This window comes from Scyliorhinus torazame, chromosome 30 (assembly GCF_047496885.1).
Source record: "Scyliorhinus torazame isolate Kashiwa2021f chromosome 30, sScyTor2.1, whole genome shotgun sequence".
NCBI classification, from domain to species: domain Eukaryota; kingdom Metazoa; phylum Chordata; class Chondrichthyes; order Carcharhiniformes; family Scyliorhinidae; genus Scyliorhinus; species Scyliorhinus torazame.
This window is the reverse complement of record NC_092736.1, coordinates 28,894,329-28,916,425: the sequence shown is the minus strand read 5'-3', so window position 1 is coordinate 28,916,425 and position 22,097 is coordinate 28,894,329. Positions and strand designations below refer to the sequence as shown.

Below are 22,097 nucleotides of genomic sequence, written 5' to 3'. Positions count from 1 at the left end.
AGCTGAGAGAGCAGTGGGGACCTCTTTAGAACGGGTTCCAAAAGGTGCCACCTGTATGGCGTGTCAGCCAAGATCTGTGAGCGAGTCTCCGGAGCTGGGACGTTGAACCCACAACCTTTTTGACTCCGGGCTGAAAGTGCGGCCTGCCAAGCCAACGCTGACACCCGCGGAGGCTGGAAGGCCAGTGCAGCGGAGAAGATGAAGCTGTCCGCCGTTGATTTATAGATTTGACCTCTTATCGTTAGCCAGGCTAAAACGTGTGAAGTGAAAAGTTGCTGTGGGCTTGACACTGGGGAGTTGGGAAGTTTGTTGGAGCTGCAGCTTTGACAGCAGTTCCTCGCAGCTTGAAGCAAATGCCTTTGAGAGAATGGTGTGTGTTTAGAATTGGTGTGAGGGTAATGAGAGACTTCAGGTGGTTTGTCAGAGGGAGGAAACCCCCCCCCCCCCCCCCCCCCGGCATGAGTCAGTTGAGGAAGTAGAGATTCGCGTGAAGATGAGGATTTCTTTGGTCACGGTTTACGAGCTTAGCCCCAGGTTCAAGCCTATAACTTGGGGGATTTGACCCCTCTGTACAGGAACTTCACTATTCCGGATTCTAGGAGGTAGCTTTTTTGTTACTTTCCCCATCCATCCACCCACTCTCAACCCAGGGGCAGTAAAAAAACACCCATGTCATCCAAATCGCCCACCATCCCGACTTGGCAATAGGTCACGGTCATGGACGTTGGGTCAGCGAATGGCTGACTCATTCCTCAGGGCAATGCCGTTACGAAGCAGGGTCAATTTGCCTGGTTTGAATTTGAAACAATGCTTGGCAGTTAACTGTCAGCCACCCTCAACTGGTGTATTCTCCATGGCAACACCTCTATCAATCAGAATCCACTTGCCAACTAATTAGCATTCTCTTCTCATAGAGCATAAATTGTTGTTTCCCCTTTACATTTGGTATTCTTGCAAAGTGCCTCGCGAGACAAAAAACTTCAATATGTCTCCTGTTTTCAGCGATACTCTCTTAGTTTCATTGAGGAATAAATAATGTCCGGGACAACTGCTCTTCCTCAAACTAATATCACAGCAATCTTTTATGCCCACTTTTTTTTTTTAAATTTAGAGTACCCAATTATTTTATCCAATTAAGGGGCAATTTAGCATGGCCAATCCACCTACCCTGCGCATCTTTGGGTTGTGGGGGCGAAACCCACGCAGACACGGGGAGAACGTGCAAACTCCACACGGACAGTGACCCAGGGCCGGGATTCGAACCCGGGTCCTCAGCGCCGTGAGGCAGCAGTGCTAACCACTGCGCCACCGTGCTGCCCTCTTTTATGCCACTTGATAGGACAAGCAGAGATGGTGGCATACTGGGAATCAGGCGGCCCAGGCTAATGCTGGGGGGGGGGGGGAGATGGGTTCAAATCCCACAGTGGCAACTGGTGGAATTTGAATTAAATTAATAAAACTGAATGGCTTAATAACTGAATTATAAACCCCCCACCCCCCTCCCTGTCCCAAACCTTCAAGAGTGCCTTTTTCCGCCCGTAACTTGCGTACAATTCAAAACCATACAGGCTGTTGATTTTATTTTGTATTTGGTACTCAAGATTTTGTCTGACCAAAGTGCTTTGAATGTGACTTCTTCCATTTAGCTTGATGTTTACAAACCTTGGTTTAACGAGTAACGCTCTGACCCAGAAGGTTGTCAGAAGCTTCTCGTGAGCACACAGACCTTTTAAAGGGAGGCCGCTTCCCTCGGGTCATGACAGGGTTTGCAGAAGAGTAGGTTGCAGGTTCGTCGTCAATTCCTGGAAATTTGCTCAACCAACACACAACGCGATCTGGTCGTTTATTCATCATTATTTGTGGGGGCTTGCTGTGTCCAGATTGGCAGCTGCATTCCCTGTATTATGACAGTGCTGCATTGGTTGCTGTACGCTCTGCGATATATTGCGGATGTGCAAAGTTCTATACAAATGCAAGTCTTTGTTGTAAAGTGATATTTACTTTGCCCCAAGCGAGTGGACGCTTTGGTATTTAGAACATGGGAATTTGGACTTGGCTGTTTGGTCCCTCGGCCCTGCTGTGCCATTGAATAAAGATCCTGGCTGTATCTGGAATTTTTAACACCCGCAGATAGTTATTGTCCAGGTTTCTTTTTTAAAAATAAATTTAGACTACCCAATTCATTTTCTCCAATTAAGGGACAATTTAGCGTGGCCAATTCACCTACCCTGCACATCTTTGTGTTGTGGGGGCGAAACCCACGCAGACACGGGGAGAATGTGCAAACTCCACACGGACAGTGACCCAGAGCCGGGATCGAACCTGGGACCTCGGCGCCGTGAGGCAGCAGTGCTAACCACTGCTCCACCGTGCTGCCCGACTTGTCCAGGTTTCTGGGGCAGACTGGCGATGTGGGTACACTGTAGCATCTTAAAGAGGTTTTTTTTCCTTGTTGCAAGCTTGAGTTGTCTTGTATGTAATTATCACATGAGGAAGGGTTTCAATTCCTCCAAGGCAATGATTGGGCCACTGTGAGCAGTCTGGCTGCTTAATACAGGGAGAATATGGCGAGTTACACAGACGCAAAAGATTGACTCTGGTTCTCTCTCTGCAGATGGTGCCAGAACTGTTGAATTTTTCCATCATTTTCAGCTTTTATTTTATATTGAAGAATCCATAGAACCCCTACAGTGAGGGTGGCATCGCGGTGCCGAGGACCCGGGTTCAAACCCGGCCACGGGTCACTGAGTTTGCACATTCTCCCCGTGTCTGCATGGGTCTCGCCCCCACAACCCAAAGATGTGCAGGGTAGGTGGATTGGCCGCGCTAAAATTGCCCCTTAATTGGGAAAAAAAAGAATTGTGTACCCTAAACATAAAAAACCCTCCAGTGCAGAAGGAGGCCATTCGGCCCATTGAGTCCGCACTGATCCGGTGAAAGAGCACCCCACCTAGGCCCACTCCCCTGCCCTATTTCCGCAACCCCGCCTAACCTGCACATCTTTGGACATGAAGGGACAATTTACCATGGCCAGTCCACCCAACTGGTGGCATTGTGGATAGCACAATTGCTGTTTAGCACACTGGGCTAAATCGCTGGCTTTGAAAGCAGACCAAGGCAGGCCAGCAGCAGGGTTCGATTCCCGTAACAGCCTCCCCGAACAGGCGCCGGAATGTGGCGACTAGGGGCTTTTCACAGTAACTTCATTTGAAGCCTACTTGTGACAAGCGATTTTCATTTCATTTAATTTCAGCTCCAGGGTCCCAGGTTCGATTCCCGGCATAGGCCATGTCTGTGCGGAGTCTGTACGTTTTCCCCGTGTGTGCGTGGGTTTCCTCCGGGTCCGGTTTCCTCCCACAGTCCAAAGATGTGCAGGTTAGGTGGATTGGCCATGCTAAATTGCCCTTAGTGTCCAAAATTGCCCTTGGTGTTGGGTGGGATTACGGGGATAGGGGGGAGATGTGGATCTTGGGTAGGGTGCCCTTTCCAAGAGCCGGTGCAGACTCGATGGGCCGAATGGCCTCCTTCTGCACTGTAAATTCTATGAACCTGTACATCTTTGGAGAGAGTACAATGTACAATGCACTAGTAACTTTGATGAACTAGTTATGAGGAGAGGTACTGAGACTATTTTCATTGGACCAAGGAAGGTAAAGAGGAGATAGAATCAGCGTTTTTAAATATCTGTGAAATGGGAAAGACAATTTCTGCTGCTCTTTTATTTTATTCCTGAGAAGTAAAAGTATTTTATTAAAGCAATTTGAAATTTTCTCCCATTTTTCATCTGAAGCCTTTTCTTTGGCACTGCTCATGGGCAAAGCTGAAACACTCTTCAATGTTGCAGTATTCCTGAACGCTGCACGAGTGCCTTATTGCCACTATAGACACGTGTGACACCACAGAGCCGGAATAAGGTCTCGAGTGGCTCGTTTTTATTTTTATTACTCACAAATGCTGTGTAATCATGTGGATTCATGGGAGGTGACACCAGACTCTCAGGAGGATGTAACCACTGAACCATCCCAGAGAAACAAGGTCAATGCGACAACCCAAAGAGGTGCCAAAAGCATGGTGATCGAAACTTTGGATACCCTTCCCACCAAAGTAAATAAGTTGGAGAGAACTTGAACGGACCCTGTCAAAATGAAAAATTGCTCAGCCTAATCCCATTTCGGGATCCAGGGGTCCTTTTCATGCTGCAGACACTTATCCTGTTGAATCTCTGCTCAGTAACGATTCTGCGTATCCCTTGAAAGAACCTGATAATTTGACTTGACTTGGCGCTTGCCTGGAATTTAAATAGACAGGAGAGCGACTAAACATCATGAATTATTGATCACTTTTTGTATTCTAGACTCTCGGAAAGAGAAGGAACTGCGGGGAGCACTGAAAGCAGAAGTGGAAAGGTACCATACTTAGCTGCACCTTGTTTCTTCGCTGCTGGGGCACAGAAATGGTCTAATCTTAAAATGGTGGCTTTTTAAAAAAACAACTACATCTTGAACCAGCTTGTGTTTTTATGTTTTTGCTCTTGGTATTTGACGGACAGCTCCGTCCCTCCGCCAGGAAGCCATTTCTTCGATTCTTTGCCATTTCGCCACTTGTCAATGTTGCAAACATAAAAACAGGAGTAGGCCATTTGACCCCTCAAACTTGCTCCGCCAGGGACCCCGGTTCGATTCCCGGCTCGGGTCACTGTCTGTGTGGAGTCTGCACGTTCTCCCCGTGTCTGCGTGGACTCTGATTTCCTCCCACAAGTCCCGAAAGACGTTAGGTGAATTGGACATTCTGAATTCTCCCTCTGTGTACCCGAACAGGAATGTGGCGACGAGGGGCTTTTCACCGTAACTTCATTGCAGTGTTAATGTAAGCCTACTTGTGACATTAATAAAGATTATTATTATATTGAGAGTCAACCACATTGCTGTGGGTCTGGTGTCACATGCACGGTTCGATTCCCGTACCAGCCTCCCCGAACAGGCGCCGGACTGTGGCAACTAGGGGCTTTTCATAGTAACTTCATTTGAAGCCTACTTGTGACAATAAGCGATTTTCATGTAGGCCAGACAGTTAAGGACGGCAGATTTCCTTATTATTGAGATTAGCTTTTAATTCCAGATTTTATTACGTGAATTTAAATTCCATTGTGGTGGGAGTTGAGCCCATGTCCCCAGAGCTTTTGCCTAGATTATTGACCAGTGACATAACCACTATATCACTGTCTCTCTTCCCCATCACACCCAGCATTGACCAATAAAATACGAATCAGGGAAGGGCCTCCTGAAATCTGTGTCTCTTCAAGGCAATGCCACATGACTCACTTGAAGATTCCTGTCACAAATATATTGATCCTATTATGTGAAATATAGTTTGCAGTATTGTTCTTCTTGCTCTACTGGAGAGGGAAGGAAACTTTCAGGTTATCTAAGATTATATTATTCCTTTACTTCCTTTCCCTCTTCCAGGTTTGTCCTGGTTGATGGCGTTGTGATATTGTCACTGGACTCGTAATCCAGAGAGCCAGAGTAATGCTCTGGGGATCTGGGTTCGAATCTCGCCACGGCAGATGGTGAAGTTTGAATGCAATAAAACCCTGGAGTTAGAAGTCTTGACCATGAAACCCATTGTCAGTTGTTGTAAAAACCCATCTGGTTCACTAATGTCCTTTCGGGAAGGAAATCTGCCGTCCTTACCCGGACTGGCCTACGCGTGACTACAGATCCACAGCAATGTGATTGACTCTTAGCCACCCAGTTCGAGGGCAATTGGGGATGGGCAGCAGACGCTGTATTTTTTACCACCTCCATCTGAATCAGAAAGACACAGCGCGAGAACAAAGATGTCATTTAATGCTCCTCCCAGGCTTGGTGTTTGATTGTAGTCCATCATTCCCTTAAAAGGTTAAATAGTTCTTTTTGGTGATTGATTCACTCTGACCAACGGAGAAAAACATCTCCGTAGTTGTGCTTCGAATTGTCTCCTCTTAACAACCAAAGAACATTACTCTGTCTGTGTCTGATGGCAGCGTTCAATCATTTGCCTTGGGAGTGGACGTTAGTTTAATGGTGGACGACGACGTCCGATGCAATGTGTTAGAGACACTTTAACAGTTCTACGAGCCTTGGGAGAGCTTGGCCTTTTGCTGTTGGATAGGGCGAAGGTGCTCTTAGATTCGAAAAGCAAGTTGCCCTACGAAATTGCTGTTGTCAGGCAAAATCGATACCTCACCCTTGCTTGAGCCGGGAGCCGCTTTAGTTCAGTCGGCTGGAAGGCTGGTTCGTGATGTGGAGCAACGGCAACAGCGCGGGTTCAATTCCCGTACTGGCTGAGGTTATCCATGCAGGCCCCGCCTTCTCAAACCCCCCCCCACACACCTGCGATGTGGTGATTCTCAGGTTAAATCACCACCAGTCAGCTCTCTCCCCCTCATTCTGAACTCTCCCTCTTGTGTACCCGAATTGAACCAGAGGCACTGTGAAATGGGACAAGTATCGATTTAGAATTGGGTTTGTATTTCTCCCCCCCCGTTATCGGTTCTGACTCTCTGCAAACACAAGGGCCGAAAAAAGAAGAGGTTAAAAAATACCATTGGTGAAGAGTTAAGAAGAGGCCATTCTCGCAGCAGGACTGTGCAAGGTGCACATGACTTGAGCTCATTTGGCCGGAGATGGAAGGGGAGGAAAGGAGTTTGAGCAAACCCATTTCATACTTGGTGTTTAGGCTGGTACTGGTTTAAGTGGAATTTTGAATAATATGGCAAATAATAGTGATCATCATAAAAATGTGTATGTTCATATTGTCTTTCTTCCCCAGGAAAATCAATCAGGAAGATGTAGTAATTATGGATTCTCTAAATTACATCAAAGGTACAACTGAATTAATTTATTAATCTGATTCTTTGGTGTAGGGATGTATACATGAACAAACGATTAGAGTTATAAGAGGTTTACAGCGTGGAAACAGTCTCTTTGTCCCAACGTGTCCATGTCGCCCAGTTTCCATCACTAAGCCAGTCCCAATTGCCTGCAATTGGCCCATATCCCTCTATACACATCTTACCCATATAACGGTCTAAATGCTTTTTAAAAGACAAAACTGAACCCGTCTCTACCACTGCCTCTGGCAGCTCGTTCCAGACACTCGCCACCCTCTGTGTAGAAAAAACCTGGCCCTCTGGACCCTTTTGTATCTCTCCTCTCTCACCTTAAACCTCTGCCCTCTAGGTTTAGACTCCTCTACCTTTGGGGAAAGATGTTGACCTTGTCTATGCCCGATTATTTTATAGACCTCTAAGTTTTGTGAGGGCCACGAAGAATCCAGCACGAGTTGAAGGATAGAAAGAAATAACATTTATTTACATTAACGATGTTTTTATATATATATATAACAGCAGCAACTCCCTTGCTGCTCACTCTCCTCTAGCCCGTTCCAAACTGGCCAGCTTTATTTATGCAGGGTATCTGCTAATGATTTCTCCGCCCCCCCCCCCCCCCTCATTGGGTAAGCTCATACTCCCAAAGGATTGTGGGATTGCCATTAGTCCCCAGCCAGTGGTAAGCAGGCAGGTTGTAACAATAAGACCACCCCTAAGCCTCCTACGCTCCAGGGAAAAAAGTCCCAGCCTATCCAGGATCTCCTTATAACTCGGACCATCAAGTCCTGGTAGCATCCTGATAAATCTCTTCTGCACTCTTTCTAGTTTAACAATATCCTTCCTACAATAGGGTGACCAGAACTGAACACAGTATTCCATGCGTGGCCTTACCAATGTCTTGTACAACTTCAACAAGACGTCCCAACTATGGTATTCAATGTTCTGACCAATGAAACCTCGCATGCTGAATGCCTTCTTCACCACCCTGTCCACCTGTGACTCCACCTTCAAGGAGCTATGAACCTGTACTCCTAGACCTCTTTGTTCTATAACTCTGAGATTTGTTGATGAGATTCGAAACGGGCAGCAGGAGTAGGCTATTTGGCCCCTTGAGCTTGCTACCCCCTTTCAAGCAGATCATGGCTGTTATGATTGCAACCTCTACTCCAGGTTCCTACCTACCCCCGAGAACCTTTTGCCCCCGTTCTTACCAAGAATCTATCGAGCTCTGCCCCGACAACATCCAAAGATTTTGTTTCCACTGCCTTTTGAGGACGAGGGGTTCCAAAGAGACACGACCCTCGGAGAGAAAAATCCTCCTCGACTCTATCTTAAATGCAAGGCTCATTTTTAAACAGTGACCCACACGAGGAAACGTCCTTTCCAATTCCACCCTGTCGAATACCCCCTCCGGATCATGTTTCAATCATGTGACGACATCTTACTTTCCAAACTCCAATGGATAGAAGCCTGGCGTGTCCAACCTTTCTTCATAAGGCAACCAGTCCATTCCAGGTATACGTCTGCTACACCTTCTCTGAACTGTTTCCAACGCATTTACGTCCTTCAAATAAGGAACTGTCACAATGGATGGATGTATCATATCCCACGTCATTAGCAAGGTTTCGCAAACCGAATTGTAATATTAACTGGGTATTGATTCTGATCATAGAATTTACAGTGCAGAAGGAGGCCATTCGGCCCATCGAGTCTGCACCGGCTCTGGGAAAGAGCACCCTACCCAAGGTCCACACCTCCACCCTAGCCCCATAACCCAGTAACCCCACCCACCACTAAGGGCAAATTTGGACACCAAGGGCAATTTATCATGGCCAATCCACCTAACCCGCACATCTTTGGACTGTGGGAGGAAACCGGAGCACCCGGAGGAAACCCACGCACACACGGGGAGGATGTGCAGACTCCGCACAGACAGTGACCCAAGCCGGAATCGAACCTGGGACCCTGGAGCTGTGAAGCAATTGTGCTATCCACAATGATTTAGGGATTCTGCTTTAGCGATTTGAAGGATTATTATTGGCTGGGAGGTTATGAGGGGAACTCACCCACTCGAGTACCAACAGGCCCATCAGATTTAAGTCTGATCTGCAGGAGGAGCCACAGAGCACGGGGTACAGAATTAGCCGAAATCAAATTCTGCCCTTGAACCCGTGGCCCCATTGAGAAAGATTGATTTGGATATTTACTCTCGAGTTGCTGCGCTAATTTAGTCTTTTCAGCTGCTGGTGTGTTTTAGTGCAGGTGCGGCTGTGAAATGCCCATTGTTAAGTTGGCTGTCTCAGTCATCGACTATCCCAAACATCAAAGCTGTGAGGGAGCAGCGCCATCGACACCCATTATATCCACAGGGGCTGTGTGACCAGCTGCTTGTATTCAAGAGGCTACTAATATATCTTTAGAAGTCTGCAGAGCGGGGTATTATTTTATCCCTTATTTTATACTGAAGGATAGTTTACCTGCAAAAACCCTGCTAAAAGAAGCATCAGTTTACTGACTTTGGTGGGTAACCTCACACCCAGCAGCTTCTCTGCGATGGTGGACTGACATAGCTTTGATTTCATCGTTTTTGGATCCGGATCATCTCTGATGCGAGTGTGAGCCTCCCACCATTATAGAGTCTCCCAAACTAGCTACTAAAATCCACCTGGTGGTTTCTGGTGGTGTCCCCCCGTGTCTGTGTGGGTTTCCTCCGGGTGTTCTGGTTTCATAGAATCATAGAATTCACAGTGCAGTAGGAGGCCATTCGGCCCATCGAGTCTGCACCGGCTCTTGGAAAGAGCACCCTACCCAAGGTCAACACCTCCACCCTATCCCCATAACCCAGTAACCCCACCCAACACTAAGGGCAATTTTGGACACTAAGGGCAATTTATCACGACCAATCCACCTAACCTGCATATCTTTTGGACAGTGGGAGGAAACCGGAGCACCCGGAGGAAACCCACGCACACATGGGGAGGATGTGCAGACTCCGCACAGACAGTGACCCAAGCCGGAATCGAACCTGGGACCCTGGAGCTGTGAAGCAATTGTGCTATCCACAATGCTACCGTGCTGCCCTATAAATTTCCTCCCACAGTCCAGAGATGTGCCTGTTCTCGGCTATGCTAAATTGCCCCTTAGTGTCTGGGGATGTACAGGTTAGGTGGGGTTACGGGGATAAACAAAGAACAAAGAAATGTACAGCACAGGAACAGGCCCTTCGGCCCTCCAAGCCCCTGCCGACCATGCTGCCCGACTAAACTACAATCTTCTACACTTCCTGGGTCCGTATCCCTCTATTCCCATCCTATTCATGTATTTGTCAAGATGCCCCTTAAATGTCACTATCGTCCCTGCTTCCACCACCTCCTCCGGCAGCGAGTTCCAGGCACCCACTACCCTCTGCGTAAAAAACTTGTCACGTACATCTACTCTAAACCTTGCCCCTCTCACCTTTAACCTATGCCCCCTAGTAATTGACCCCTCTACCCTGGGGAAAAGCCTCTGACTATCCACTCTGTCTATGCCCCTCATAATTTTGTATACCTCTATCAGGTCTCCCCTCAACCTCCTTCGTTCCAGTGAGAACAAACCGAGTTTATTCAACCGCTCCTCATAGCTAATGCCCTCCATACCAGGCAACATTCTGGTAAATCTCTTCTGCACCCTCCCTAAAGCCTCCACATCCTTCTGGTAGTGTGGCGACCAGAATTGAACACTATACTCCAAGTGTGGCCTAACTAAGGTTCTATACAGCTGCAACATGACTTGCCAATTCTTATACTCAATGCCCCGGCCAATGAAGGCAAGCATGCCGTATGCCTTCTTGACTACCTTCTCCACCTGTGTTGCCCCTTTCAATGACCTGTGGACCTGTACTCCTAGATCTCTTTGACTTTCAATACTCTTGAGGGTTAATTGCCCTAGGCACGGTGCTCTTTCAGAGGGTCGGTGCAGACTCGATGGGCCGAATGACCTCCTTCTGCACTGTAGAAATTCTACATGGGTCAGTGAAGTCTCGATGAGCCAGATGGCCGCCTTCTGCATTATGGGGATTCTATATGGGTGAGCAGTGCTAACCACCTTGCCACCGTGAATTTAAAACCTGTATTTTAATATATTCAAAATTATTATCTGAATGGCAATAAATTAGGAGAGGGGAATGAGCAACGAGACCTGGGTGTCCTCGTGCACCAGTCACTGAAGGTAAGCATGCAGTGCAGCAGGCGGTAAGACAAATAGTATGCTGACCTTCATAGCAGAGGATTAGAGTACAGGGGATGTCTTGCTGCAATTATACAGGGCCTTAGTGAGGCCACACATGGAATATAGTCTGCAGTATTGGTCTCCTTATCTGAGGAAGGATGTACTTGCTCGAGAAGGAGTCTGAATGATTGGGGATCTCATAGAAACCTATAAAATTCTAACGGGACTAGACAGGGTCGATGCAGGGAGGAGGATTGACTCAGTGTGCGTACTTCAAAAGAGGAGAGAGAGTGGCCGTGCCTTTAGTGCAACGTGTTTATATTTTCAGTCCTGTTTATTTTATGTGATGACATTTATAACAATCCCACTCTTCCCCTCACTAACCATGAATACAAGGAGGGGGACAGCTCGCCAATTGGATGCGCTGGGGTAATGAGGGAGGGGGAGCTGCAATTGATGGTACAAGGGCAACATCCGAATAATGTTTTGTGAAGAAGCAGCCAATTTAACTTGTCCTAACTGATGAGTCAGACAGATGGGATCCTGAAGTAAATTAGCAGCTGAGCTGATGATGGGAGCCGCTAATCAGGAGCCCAGACCAAAGTGACATTTCATCTAACATTTCTTCTGAGGATGTGAAAATATTGACTCACCGTGTCTAATTTTGTTACAACAATGTGCATCTCCCTGACTGTTACTCTTTTTAAATATAGGTTACAGATACGAACTTTTCTGTCTGGTGAAACATACACAGACTCCACACTGTTTGGTAAGTGGCCATTAGCATCTATTTTGGTATCTAAAGTGAGAGATTGCAGGATATGAATTCATTTGTGTTATCGTACAGCTGCTAACTCGGGTGGGGTGGAATTCAAGACCCTCATAGATTCTCGTCTTTCTGCTGTCCTTTCCCCTTCTAAACTGACCACACCAAGCTGGGAAACAAGACTATTTCCATGTACAAATGTAAGCCGGAGTTGATTGCGTTCTTTTTACCTGACAGTGGTATTCAGTAACAAAACAGAATGACTAATACTTCCGCTAAATTCCTAGTGTCACATTAAAATAAAACCCTTTTCGTTCCCTCCCCTTTCTTTGTAATGTCCAATCCCTGTACAGAAAGAAGAAACAAATTAATTCATTTAAGCCTTTCTCGTCTGCAATATATGCGCTTCACTTGGTCTCATTGCAAAACGTAGTCACTGCCATGAAAGAGACAACGCTGGAAAATCTCAGCAGGTCTGGCAGCATCTGTAGGGAGAGAAAAGAGCGAACGTTTCGAGTCCGGTGACTCTTTGTCAAAGCTAACAGACAGAGAAAGTGGGAAATATTTATACTGTGGAGTGAGAATGAAAGATGAGTCATAGCCACAGAAACCCAGGGAAACCGGGTGCTAATGGCCACAGAAACCCAGGGAAACCGGGTGCTAATGGCCACAGAAACCCAGGGGAAAGAGTGTTAATGGCAGTCCCCAGAGAGAACAAAAGATGTGAAAGGCCAAAAAGCAGAGAAATTAACATCAGAGGGTGAACTGTAGATGTGGGGGGAGGGGAAGGGGGAAGCAAAGAGGGAGAAAGGTTAAGGAAAGGTGGATAAGATTGGGGGGGGGGAATTAAATATATATGAAGAAAGAAAAAGAAATGGTAAAATTAAAATGAAAATCGCTAATTGTCACAAGTCGGCTTCAAATGAAATTACTGTGAAAAGCCCCTAGTCGCCACATTCCGGCGCCTGTTCGGGGAGGCTGGTACGGGAATTGAACCGTGCTGCTGGCCTGCCTTGGTCTGCTTTCAAAGCCAGCGGTTTAGCCCTGTGCGAAACCAGCCCCCAAACAGTTTAAAACACAGTTTAAATGAAATGGGATGAAAACAAATGGGCCGAGGTGGGTAGAGCTGATCATCTGAAGTTGTTGAATTTGATGTTGAGACCGGAAGGCTGTAGCGTGCCTAACCGGAAGATGAGATGTTGTTCCTCCAGTTTGTGTTGAGCTCGTTGCGTGGAGACGTAGTCACTGCCATCGTGAGGCAGCCAATTTGTGGATGGCAACGTCCCAATATCAAAAATGGCTAGCTGCCGGTTGAATGTGGAATAAATGTTGGTCAAGACCCTGAGAGAGGAGCTCCACCCTTCTTCGAATACAGCAGTACCATGGGATTTATTACATTCATCTTAACAAGCAGACGGGGCCCCAATTCTATTATTTCATCTGAACACCCACCCCCAACGCTCCAATCTTTAAACCGCTTTAGGTGGTTGTTTTTGACCAGCGCAGACGCAATGGGCTGAATGGCCTTTTCTGTGCTGTAGACCTCTATGCACATGCATAGCTGTGCAACATCTTGGGTGGCACCGAGGTCCCAGGTTCGATCCCGGATCTGGGTCACTGTCCATGTGGAGTTTGCACATTCTCCCCGTGTCTGCGTGGGCTTCACCCCCACAACCCAAAAGATGTGCAGGGTGGGTGGATTGGCCACGCTAAATTGCCCTTTAATTGGGGAAAAAAATAATCGGATACTCTAAATTAAAAAAAAAACTGTGTAGCAAACTCCGCGAGTTTGCACACGGCCGACGTTCCTTTTGAGATGTGCAGCTGTACAGCAATCCTTTTTTTTAATAAATGTTTTTTATTGGGTTTTTGAACAAAGTATATTTACCGTTATGTACACCGGTACACCGTTATGGGCAGCATGGTAGCATAGTGGTTAGCACAATTGCTTCACAGCGCCAGGGTCCCAGGTTCGATTCCGGCTTGGGTCACTGTCTGTGCGGAGTCTGCACGTTCTCCCCGTGTGTGCGTGGGTTTCCTCCGGGTGCTCCGGTTTCCTCCCACAGTCCAAAGATGTGCAGGTTAGGTGGATTGGCCATGATAAATTGCCCTTAGTGTCCAAAATTGCCCTTAGTGTTGGGTGGGGTTACTGGGTTATGGGGATAGGGTGGTGGTGTTGACCTTGGGTAGGGTGCTCTTTCCAGGAGCCGGTGCTGACTCGATGGGCCGAATGGCCTCCTTCTGCACTGTAAATTCTATGATAAAGTGTGACCATGAGCTTCTGGTCGCCTGCCAGTTGAATTCTTTGTCCCAATCTAATCTGTCTGTCCTCTGCCTCTTTATTCTAAAGAATTGTTATGGGCCAGGGTTTAGAGAACCCCAAAGTGTATCATGGAGTTCACCTGACCCACAACTTTTAATAGATTGTGGTATGGGGAGCACACGGTCCACTCTACAGGTGTGGTACAGCAGAAATGGAAAAGTATTTTTTTAAAGCAAAACAATGTTTATTCTATGAACTCAAGTTAACCTTTTTAAAACATACAGTGAACATCTTAGCAACCATTAATTCAAATACAACCCCCAAAGAATACAACACTAAGTAATCCTTAATAACTTCCCAAACAACATCCAGGAGACAAAAGAAACCCCTTTCAACAGAAGCACATCAGGTTTCCGTTCACTACTGAGAACATTTATAATTCTGAATTCACCAAATGATCAAGAGATAGTCTTTTCATGGCAGAGAGAACAGTACACCTGCTTTGTCTGGCTTCAGCTCCAACACTGAAAACGTAACCAAAAAACACACACACCCTAGCTTTTCTCAAAGTGGAACTAAAAAGCAGAGCCAGAGCTCGGCTCCACCCACACTCTGACATCACTGCAGTAACATGAGCAGACAGACATTTCTTAAAGTGACATTCTCATGACAGAATGTCCACCTAAACTTGAGGAACGACGCCTCATCTTTCGACCAGGCTCTTTTCTTTGCAACCGTCCATGTTCGATACTGAATTTCAAGACTTTCCGATCCTGATCATTGCTCCCACCCACTATTTTAGTCCGCAGGTTGCCATTCACACCTCTTCTAGACTCGTCTTTTATTTCTTTACTTGTCCCATTATTATTTGCCGTGCCTTGCGCTATCATTACTTTCATTTAATCTCTCCTTCCTTTCCCACATCTTCCTTATGTTCCTCCCTCCCTCTTTCCCCTCATTCTCTCTCTCTCTCTATATACCTGCTTCAAACCTGTCCCATCCCTGAAATATTACCACTCTCTCACTTTCTGTCCATAGATGTTGCCCGACCTACTGAATATTTCCGACTTTGTGTTTTTATTTTGGATTTTCAGAGTGTGCGGTATTTTGCCTTTGTTAAGAGCTAAAACTTCTTCTTGAAGCACCTCCTGTTGAGGATACGATTGGATTGTTTTTTTTTTAAACCGTGATTTTGTTTGCCTCTAGATTCACTGTGATACTGCTGTCGACGTCTGTTCATCGTGGAACCAGCAGAGAGCGCCGGAGGAGCAATACTCTCAGGAAGTGTGAGCTCTTCACTACCTTCCTGCACTAAACAGCTGGAGTCCAGTCTGGTGATTTTCCAACATCTGGACTGGTGCGAGGGTCTCGGCTGGGGAACCACCGTATTTGACTCTTCGGGATTCTTTCCCCCACCCATTGGCTGGACCTGTGATGTTGGTTTAATTGTCTTGTGATTTTTTGGGGGGGGGGGGGAAATATTTTTATTCTCCATTTTCTTCAGAATTTACACCCCACCAACAAACAGTAAACGGTAACAAATACAATGGGCAGCACGGTAGCATTGTGGATAGCACAATTGCTTCACAGCTCCAGGGTCCCAGGTTCGATTCCGGCTTGGGTCACTGTCTGTGCGGAGTCTGCACATCCTCCCCGTGTCTGCGTGGGTTTCCTCCGGGTGCTCCGGTTTCCTCCCACAGTCCAAAGATGTGCGGGTTAGGTGGATTGGCCATGATAAATTGCCCTTGGTGTCCAAAATTGGCCTTAGTGTTGGGTGAGGTTACTGGGTTGTGGGGATAGGGTGGAGGTGTTGACCTTGGGTAGGGTGCTCTTTCCAAGAGCCGGTGTAGACTTGATGGGCTGAATGGCCTCCTTCTGTACTGTAAATTCTATGAAAACTATGAAATGTCAATCCCCCTTATCAACAACAACGATCCCATCCTCCCACCAACCCCCAAATAACGGCCCACCTGACAATATAAGCATCAAATAAAATTAAAGCTCCCAAGGTGGAAAAAATAAAAAGAAATCAGGAATCGCCCCTGGTCACCGTTGACATATGTAATCCAACCCTCCCCTAATATTCAATGATGTGGAGATGCCGGCGTTGGACTGGGGTGAGCACAGTAAGAAGTCTTACAACACCAGGTTAAAGTCCAACAGGTTTGTTTCGAATCACTAGCTTTCGGAGCACTGCTCCTTCACCTGAGGAAGGTGCAGTGCTCCGAAAGCTAGTGATTTGAAACTAACCTGTTCGACTTTAACCTGGTGTTGTAAGACTTCTTACTAATATTCAATGTCATCCAATCCCCAAAAGAGTATCGTGAATGACACCCATGAATTGTAGACACCCCCCCTCTCCCAGACTCCTCCCCTCCACTTCCTCTTGTAAACTCCTCCCCCCAACCTCTGTTCCTTCCTCCAACTTTTCACCCCAGCTAGACTCACCAAAACCTGTTCTACCAGGCTCCAATGGCCGCAGCCCCTCCCCCACCTCACTCCCGTTCACTGGCTGGCTTAAACTGGCCAGCATGGAGGCTCCCGCCCAGTTCTTCTTGCCCCTTGCCGGTCCCAGGAAAACCAAGAAATCCCCTTTAGCACACAACCCCAGCATACACACCCAAGCCCCAAAGAACCATCATTGCAAGTGAAAGTCCCACCTTGTCCAAATATACACAGCGTTGACTCATTTAGTACATACACCAAGACGCAGTGAAAAAATAAAGTTACATGAGGCTACATTGGTACATGACCATTTCTCAATTCTGCCACAGTCCTTCTGCCTTCGCAAACCCTCTGCCGCTTCCGCCGTCCCAAAATAAAAGTCCTTGGATTTGTAGGTCACCCTCAATTTAGCTGGATATACTATGCCGCACTGCACCTTGCTGATGTACAGTGCCTTCTTCACCCGGCTGAATGAAGCCCGCCTCCTCACCAGCGCCAACGTAAAGCTGCAGCCCACTACACTACCCTCTTCTGCTTTGCCCAGCACAGGACCTTCTCCTTCATGTTGTACCTACGGAAACACAGAGTCACTACTCTTGGCGGCTCACTCGCCTTTGGTATAAGCCTCCATGACCAATGAGCCCGATCCAGTTCGTATCGGGAGGGATTGTCCCCCTCCCCCAATAGCTTCGCCAACATCGTGGCAAAATACTCCGTCGGCCTCGGGCCTTCCACCCTTTCGGGTAGACCCACAATCCTCAGATTCTGTCGCCTGGATCTGTTTTCCAGATCTTCCATTTTGGCTCGCAGGCCCTTGTTGGTCTCTGTCACCTTCCGCAACTCCTTCCCCATCGAGGTGAGTTGATCACTGTGCTGCGATAATACCTCTTCCACTTCCTTCAGTGTCTCATCTTGCTCCCGCCCCTCCGCCGCAGCGCTTGATACCCCCGCCCTCACCGGGGCAATCGCCTCCTCCACCAGCACTTTCAATACCGCCCCCATCTCCTCCTTCATCGCTTCCATGTGCTTTGTGAACTGTTTTACAAGTTCCACAGCCATCACCTTGGTCATTTCTTCTGCTGTGAGCGATGCCTTCTTACAGCTTTTTCAGCCTCGGTTGCCCCTCGGACCGGGCGTTAAAACCCCAAAATTTCTATTCCCGAGCGGGAGCCTTCCAGTGTGCATCTGCCTCCCGCCCGCCGTCATCGGAAGTCCCAATTGTCTTGCGATGTTAAGCATGTTATTTTTTTATTTTTCCAATAAAGGGGCAATTTACTGTGGCCAATGCAACTACCCTGCACATCTTTGGGTTGTGGGGGTGGAACCCACGCAGACACTGGGAGAATGTGCAAACTCCACCCGGACAGTGACCCAGGGCCAGGATGGAACCCAGGTCCTTGGCGCCGTGAGGCAGCAGCGCTAACCACTGCGCTGCCGTGTCGCCCTATTTTAAGCATATTATGAGGCGACAGTTCTGACGTTGCTTCTTGAGGATGTTAGAATTGCGGCTGTTGGAAATAACAATTCTTGGCTGCCAAGAATTTCTCCTGGGTAACTTGAGCCATGCACGTGCTTGTCCACGCTCCTGTTGGCTTATCTCTATTTTGAGTTGGGGTGTGGGTGGAGTGTCCACCTCGAATTTCATTCAAGCTCTGAAGAGCTAGTTCTAGCTTCTGTCTATTCGACGATGGGAGAATTGGCTGGGGCCGACCATCGTTCAGATCTGTACAGTAACCTACTGAAAATCCTTTGAAGGCAAATAATCAGCACTCCTAGTTCCTGCCCTTAGCTCACCCCATGTTTAATAAGAACCAATGAACCACAATCATTTATTTTTTCTGCTGTCCTCAGCCTGCCTGAATAGCACGGCCTGATTTGAAATTTATTACTTTTCTCCACATAATTAAAGATAAAACCCACCAAATGGTCGAATAAGGGGATCCTAATCTGCTGCGGAATGTGGGTTTTAATGAAAGGCCTATGCTGTGCTAGCGTTCATTAACAGAGGGATTGAATTTAAGAGCCGTGAGGTGATGATGCAGCTGTACAAAACCTTTGTAAGGCCGCATTTGGAGTACTGTGTACAGTTCTGGTCACCTCATTTTAGGAAGGATGTGGAAGCTTTGGAAAAGGTGCAAAGGAGATTTACCAAGATGTTGCCTGGAATGGAGAGTAGGTCTTACGAGGAAAGGTTGAGGGTGCTAGGCCTTTTCTCATTAGAACGGAGAAGGATGAGGGGTGACTTGACAGAGGTTTATAAGATGATCAGGGGAATAGATAGAGTAGACAGTCAGAGACTTTTTCCCCGGGTGGAACAAACCATTACAAGAGGACATAAATTTAAGGTGAATGGTGGAAGATATAGTGGGGATGTCAGAGGTAGGTTCTTTACCCAGAGAGTAGTGGTGGCATGGAATGCACTGCCTGTGGAAGTAGTTGAGTCGGAAACATTAGGGACCTTCAAGCAGCTATTGGATAGGTACATGGATTACGGTAGAATGATATAGTGTAGATTAATTTGTTCTTAAGGGCAGCACGGTAGCATTGTGGATAGCACAATTGCTTCATAGCTCCAGGGTCCCAGGTTCGATTCCCGGCTTGGGTCACTGTCTGTGTGGAGTCTGCACGTCCTCCCCGTGTCTGCGTGGATTTCCTCCGGGTGCTCCGGTTTCCTCCCACAGTCCAAAGATGTGCAGGTTAAGCGGATTGGCTGTGATAAATTGCCCTTGGTGTCCAAAATTGCCCTTAGTGTTGGGTGGGGTTTACTGGGTTATGGGGCTAGGGTGGAGGTGTGGACCTTGGGTGGGGTGCTCTTTCCAAGAGCCGGTGCAGACTCGATGGGCCGGGTGGCCTCCTTCTGCACTGTAAATTCTAAGATAATCTATGATTAAGCTAGGACAAAGGTTCGGCACAACATCGTGGGCCGAAGGGCCTGTTCTGTGCTGTATTTTTCTGTGTTCTATGTCCTGTCAACACACAATGGCCACCGATACGCGTTTGTGCAGAAAGCCAGTTACATCACTTCACTGCGCCCCTGCCCGCCAGGAAGCTTTTTAGATTGAAATTTAACACCATGAGCGTGACCCTTTAGGATCTCATTAGGATTTTATTTCTTCAACCACAGTGATGGCATTGTGCAGACTGTTAACAATGGGACCCGTGGGGAAGCAGTGACTGGGAATTACTCACTTAAAGATGTTGCCCTGGACACGGGGTTGTCCGCATCCATTCATTGCCTGTGCTTGTGCAGCATTTAATGTTCTGCGAGCCTCATTGCAGAGCAGGTTCTGACCTGGCATCACCTGATTTTGTTGCCCTGATGCCATGGTGTGTCCCAGTTACTTTGTTGTGACTATTTTGCGCTAATGAGTGGAGGCTTTTACCGTAGAGCCAATCCGTAAAGTTATGTACTCTGCCGCTAGCAATGAGGGCACAGAGTAAAACTCTACAACCACACCTGGTGTGGTGCTGGCAGCAAATGTTTACAACACCGTTCAGCCCAACAGGGCTAGTATTGATGCTTCACGGACGCCTCCTCCCAGCCCTTTTCTTCTATGTCTGTCAACTTATCCCCTCTGCTCAGTTTTCCTTCGTGTATTCCGCTCCCCTTAAATATGTACAGGTAGGGACAATTCGGTAATTTAATTCCTAGGCACTGGCACTTGCAGTTGAAACAGGACTGTCCAAAGATGTGCAAGCAAGGTGCATTAGCCATGCTAAATGGCCAATTAGTGTCCCAAGGTTAGGTGGGTTTACAGGGATAGGATGGGGGAGTGGGCCTAGGTTAGGGCGCTCTTTCAGAGGGTGGGTGAAGTCCAGATGGGCCGAATGGCCTCCTCCTGCATGTAGAGATTCTCTGACTGACTCTGTGCTCCTCTGCTGCTGCCCTGATATCCCCCTTCAATGCTTTGTGGCCTATTTGAGTCGAGTGTTGTACCCCATGGCTCCACCCTCATTATCTCTGTAATCTCCTCCAACCCGACAACTCTCCAGGGCTCTCCACTTCTGACCTCCTGCGCGGAAAACCCTTAATCCAGCTCATTGCTTGCTCCAAAATTCAAATTCAAACTGAATCCAATTCGTGGTCCCCACAAGAGAGACATACTGGACCCAAGCTGACCAGAACAGACATTCACCTTGGGCTCGATCTGATGCTTGACCGTAGACACTCCTTAAAATCAATTTCTTTGACCAAGCTTTTGATCATTTGCCCTAAGATCTCCTGATGTCAACTGCGGATCAGTTGGCAGCACTCGCCTCTTAGAGTCGCCAAGGTTGCAACTTCAGGTTCCAGGTTCAATTCCTACTCCAGGGCTGGAGTACACAAATCGAGGTTGATCCTCCAGTCCAGTACTAGGAGAGTGCTGCACTGCCTGAGGTGCAGTTTCCAGATGTGCCATCTGGTGGATTTTATTTTGACGATCGGGCAAGTTCTGTGCCATGTTAAATATTTAACCCGCAATGAAAATCAGAAAAATATGCTCATTTTTGTTCTGGGAGCTTGCTGTGCACAAATTGGTTTCCTACAATACAACAATTTAGTTTGATAACATTTCTATGAAGTACCTTGGGAATTTTGCTATGTTAAAGGAATTCAAGATGTCGGGTCACCCTATTAAGGTTCTCCCAGTCAACCTTTCCGTCTATCTTTTTTTCATAAACATTTTATTGAGGTATTTTTTGGCATTGTAACAGCAGCAATATAAACAATGTACATGAAAATATTAACATAGTGCAAATACCACCTCCTTCCCCAACAGGTCCCAGCAATAATTAACACCCTAATCTACGCTAACCTAACCCCCCCCCTGCTGACGATTAATTCTCCGCGAAGAAGTCGATGAATGGTTGCCACCTCCGGGCGAACCCGAACAGTGACCCTTCTCCAGACAGAGAAAGCTAGCCATGTCCGATAGCCAGGTCTCCGACTTCCTCCATGCTAGTAATATCCGCCTCCGGGCTACCATGGAAGCAAAGGCCAGAACATCTGCCTCTTTCTCCTGGATTCCCAGATCCTGCACCACCCCGAAAATCGCCACCTCCGGATTCAATGCCACCCTTGTTTTTAATACCTTGGACATGACGTCAGCAACCACTGCCAAAATCCCCTCAGCTTTGAACATGCCCAGAACATGTGGACATGGTTTGCTGGTCCCCCGCACATTTTGCGCACCTATCTTCCACCCCAAAGAATCTGCTCATCCGGGCCACTGTCATGTGAGCCCGGTGAACGACCTTGAATTGAATCAGGCTGAGTCTGGCACAAGTTGCAGTCACGTTGACTCTACTCAACGTGTCCGCCCAAAGGCCCTCCTCTATTTCTCCCCCCAGCTCCTCCCACTTTTGCTTCAGCTCCTCGGTCTGCATCTCCTCTGATCCCATACGTTCCTTATAAATGTCAGAAACGCTCCCCTCCCCTATCCATCCTCTGGAAACTACCCTGTCCTGAATCCCCCTTAGCGGCAGGAGTGGGAAGGTTGGTATCTGTCTACGCAGAAAGTCCCGCACCTGCAGATATCGAAATTTGTTTCCCCCCCCCG

General features: G+C 47.5%; 1 protein-coding gene across 1 annotated transcript in view; it reads left to right on the top strand.

The window, feature by feature from the left end:
• Positions 1-22,097, top strand: part of kti12 (KTI12 chromatin associated homolog) — a 44,846-nt gene that overhangs the window by 5,066 nt on the left and 17,683 nt on the right. The window contains exons 2-5 of the mRNA XM_072493076.1: positions 4,355-4,406; positions 6,814-6,866; positions 11,797-11,852; positions 15,319-15,398. Of these exons, the coding sequence (XP_072349177.1) occupies positions 4,355-4,406; positions 6,814-6,866; positions 11,797-11,852; positions 15,319-15,398 (241 nt within the window). The remainder of the gene's footprint in view (positions 1-4,354; positions 4,407-6,813; positions 6,867-11,796; positions 11,853-15,318; positions 15,399-22,097) is intronic.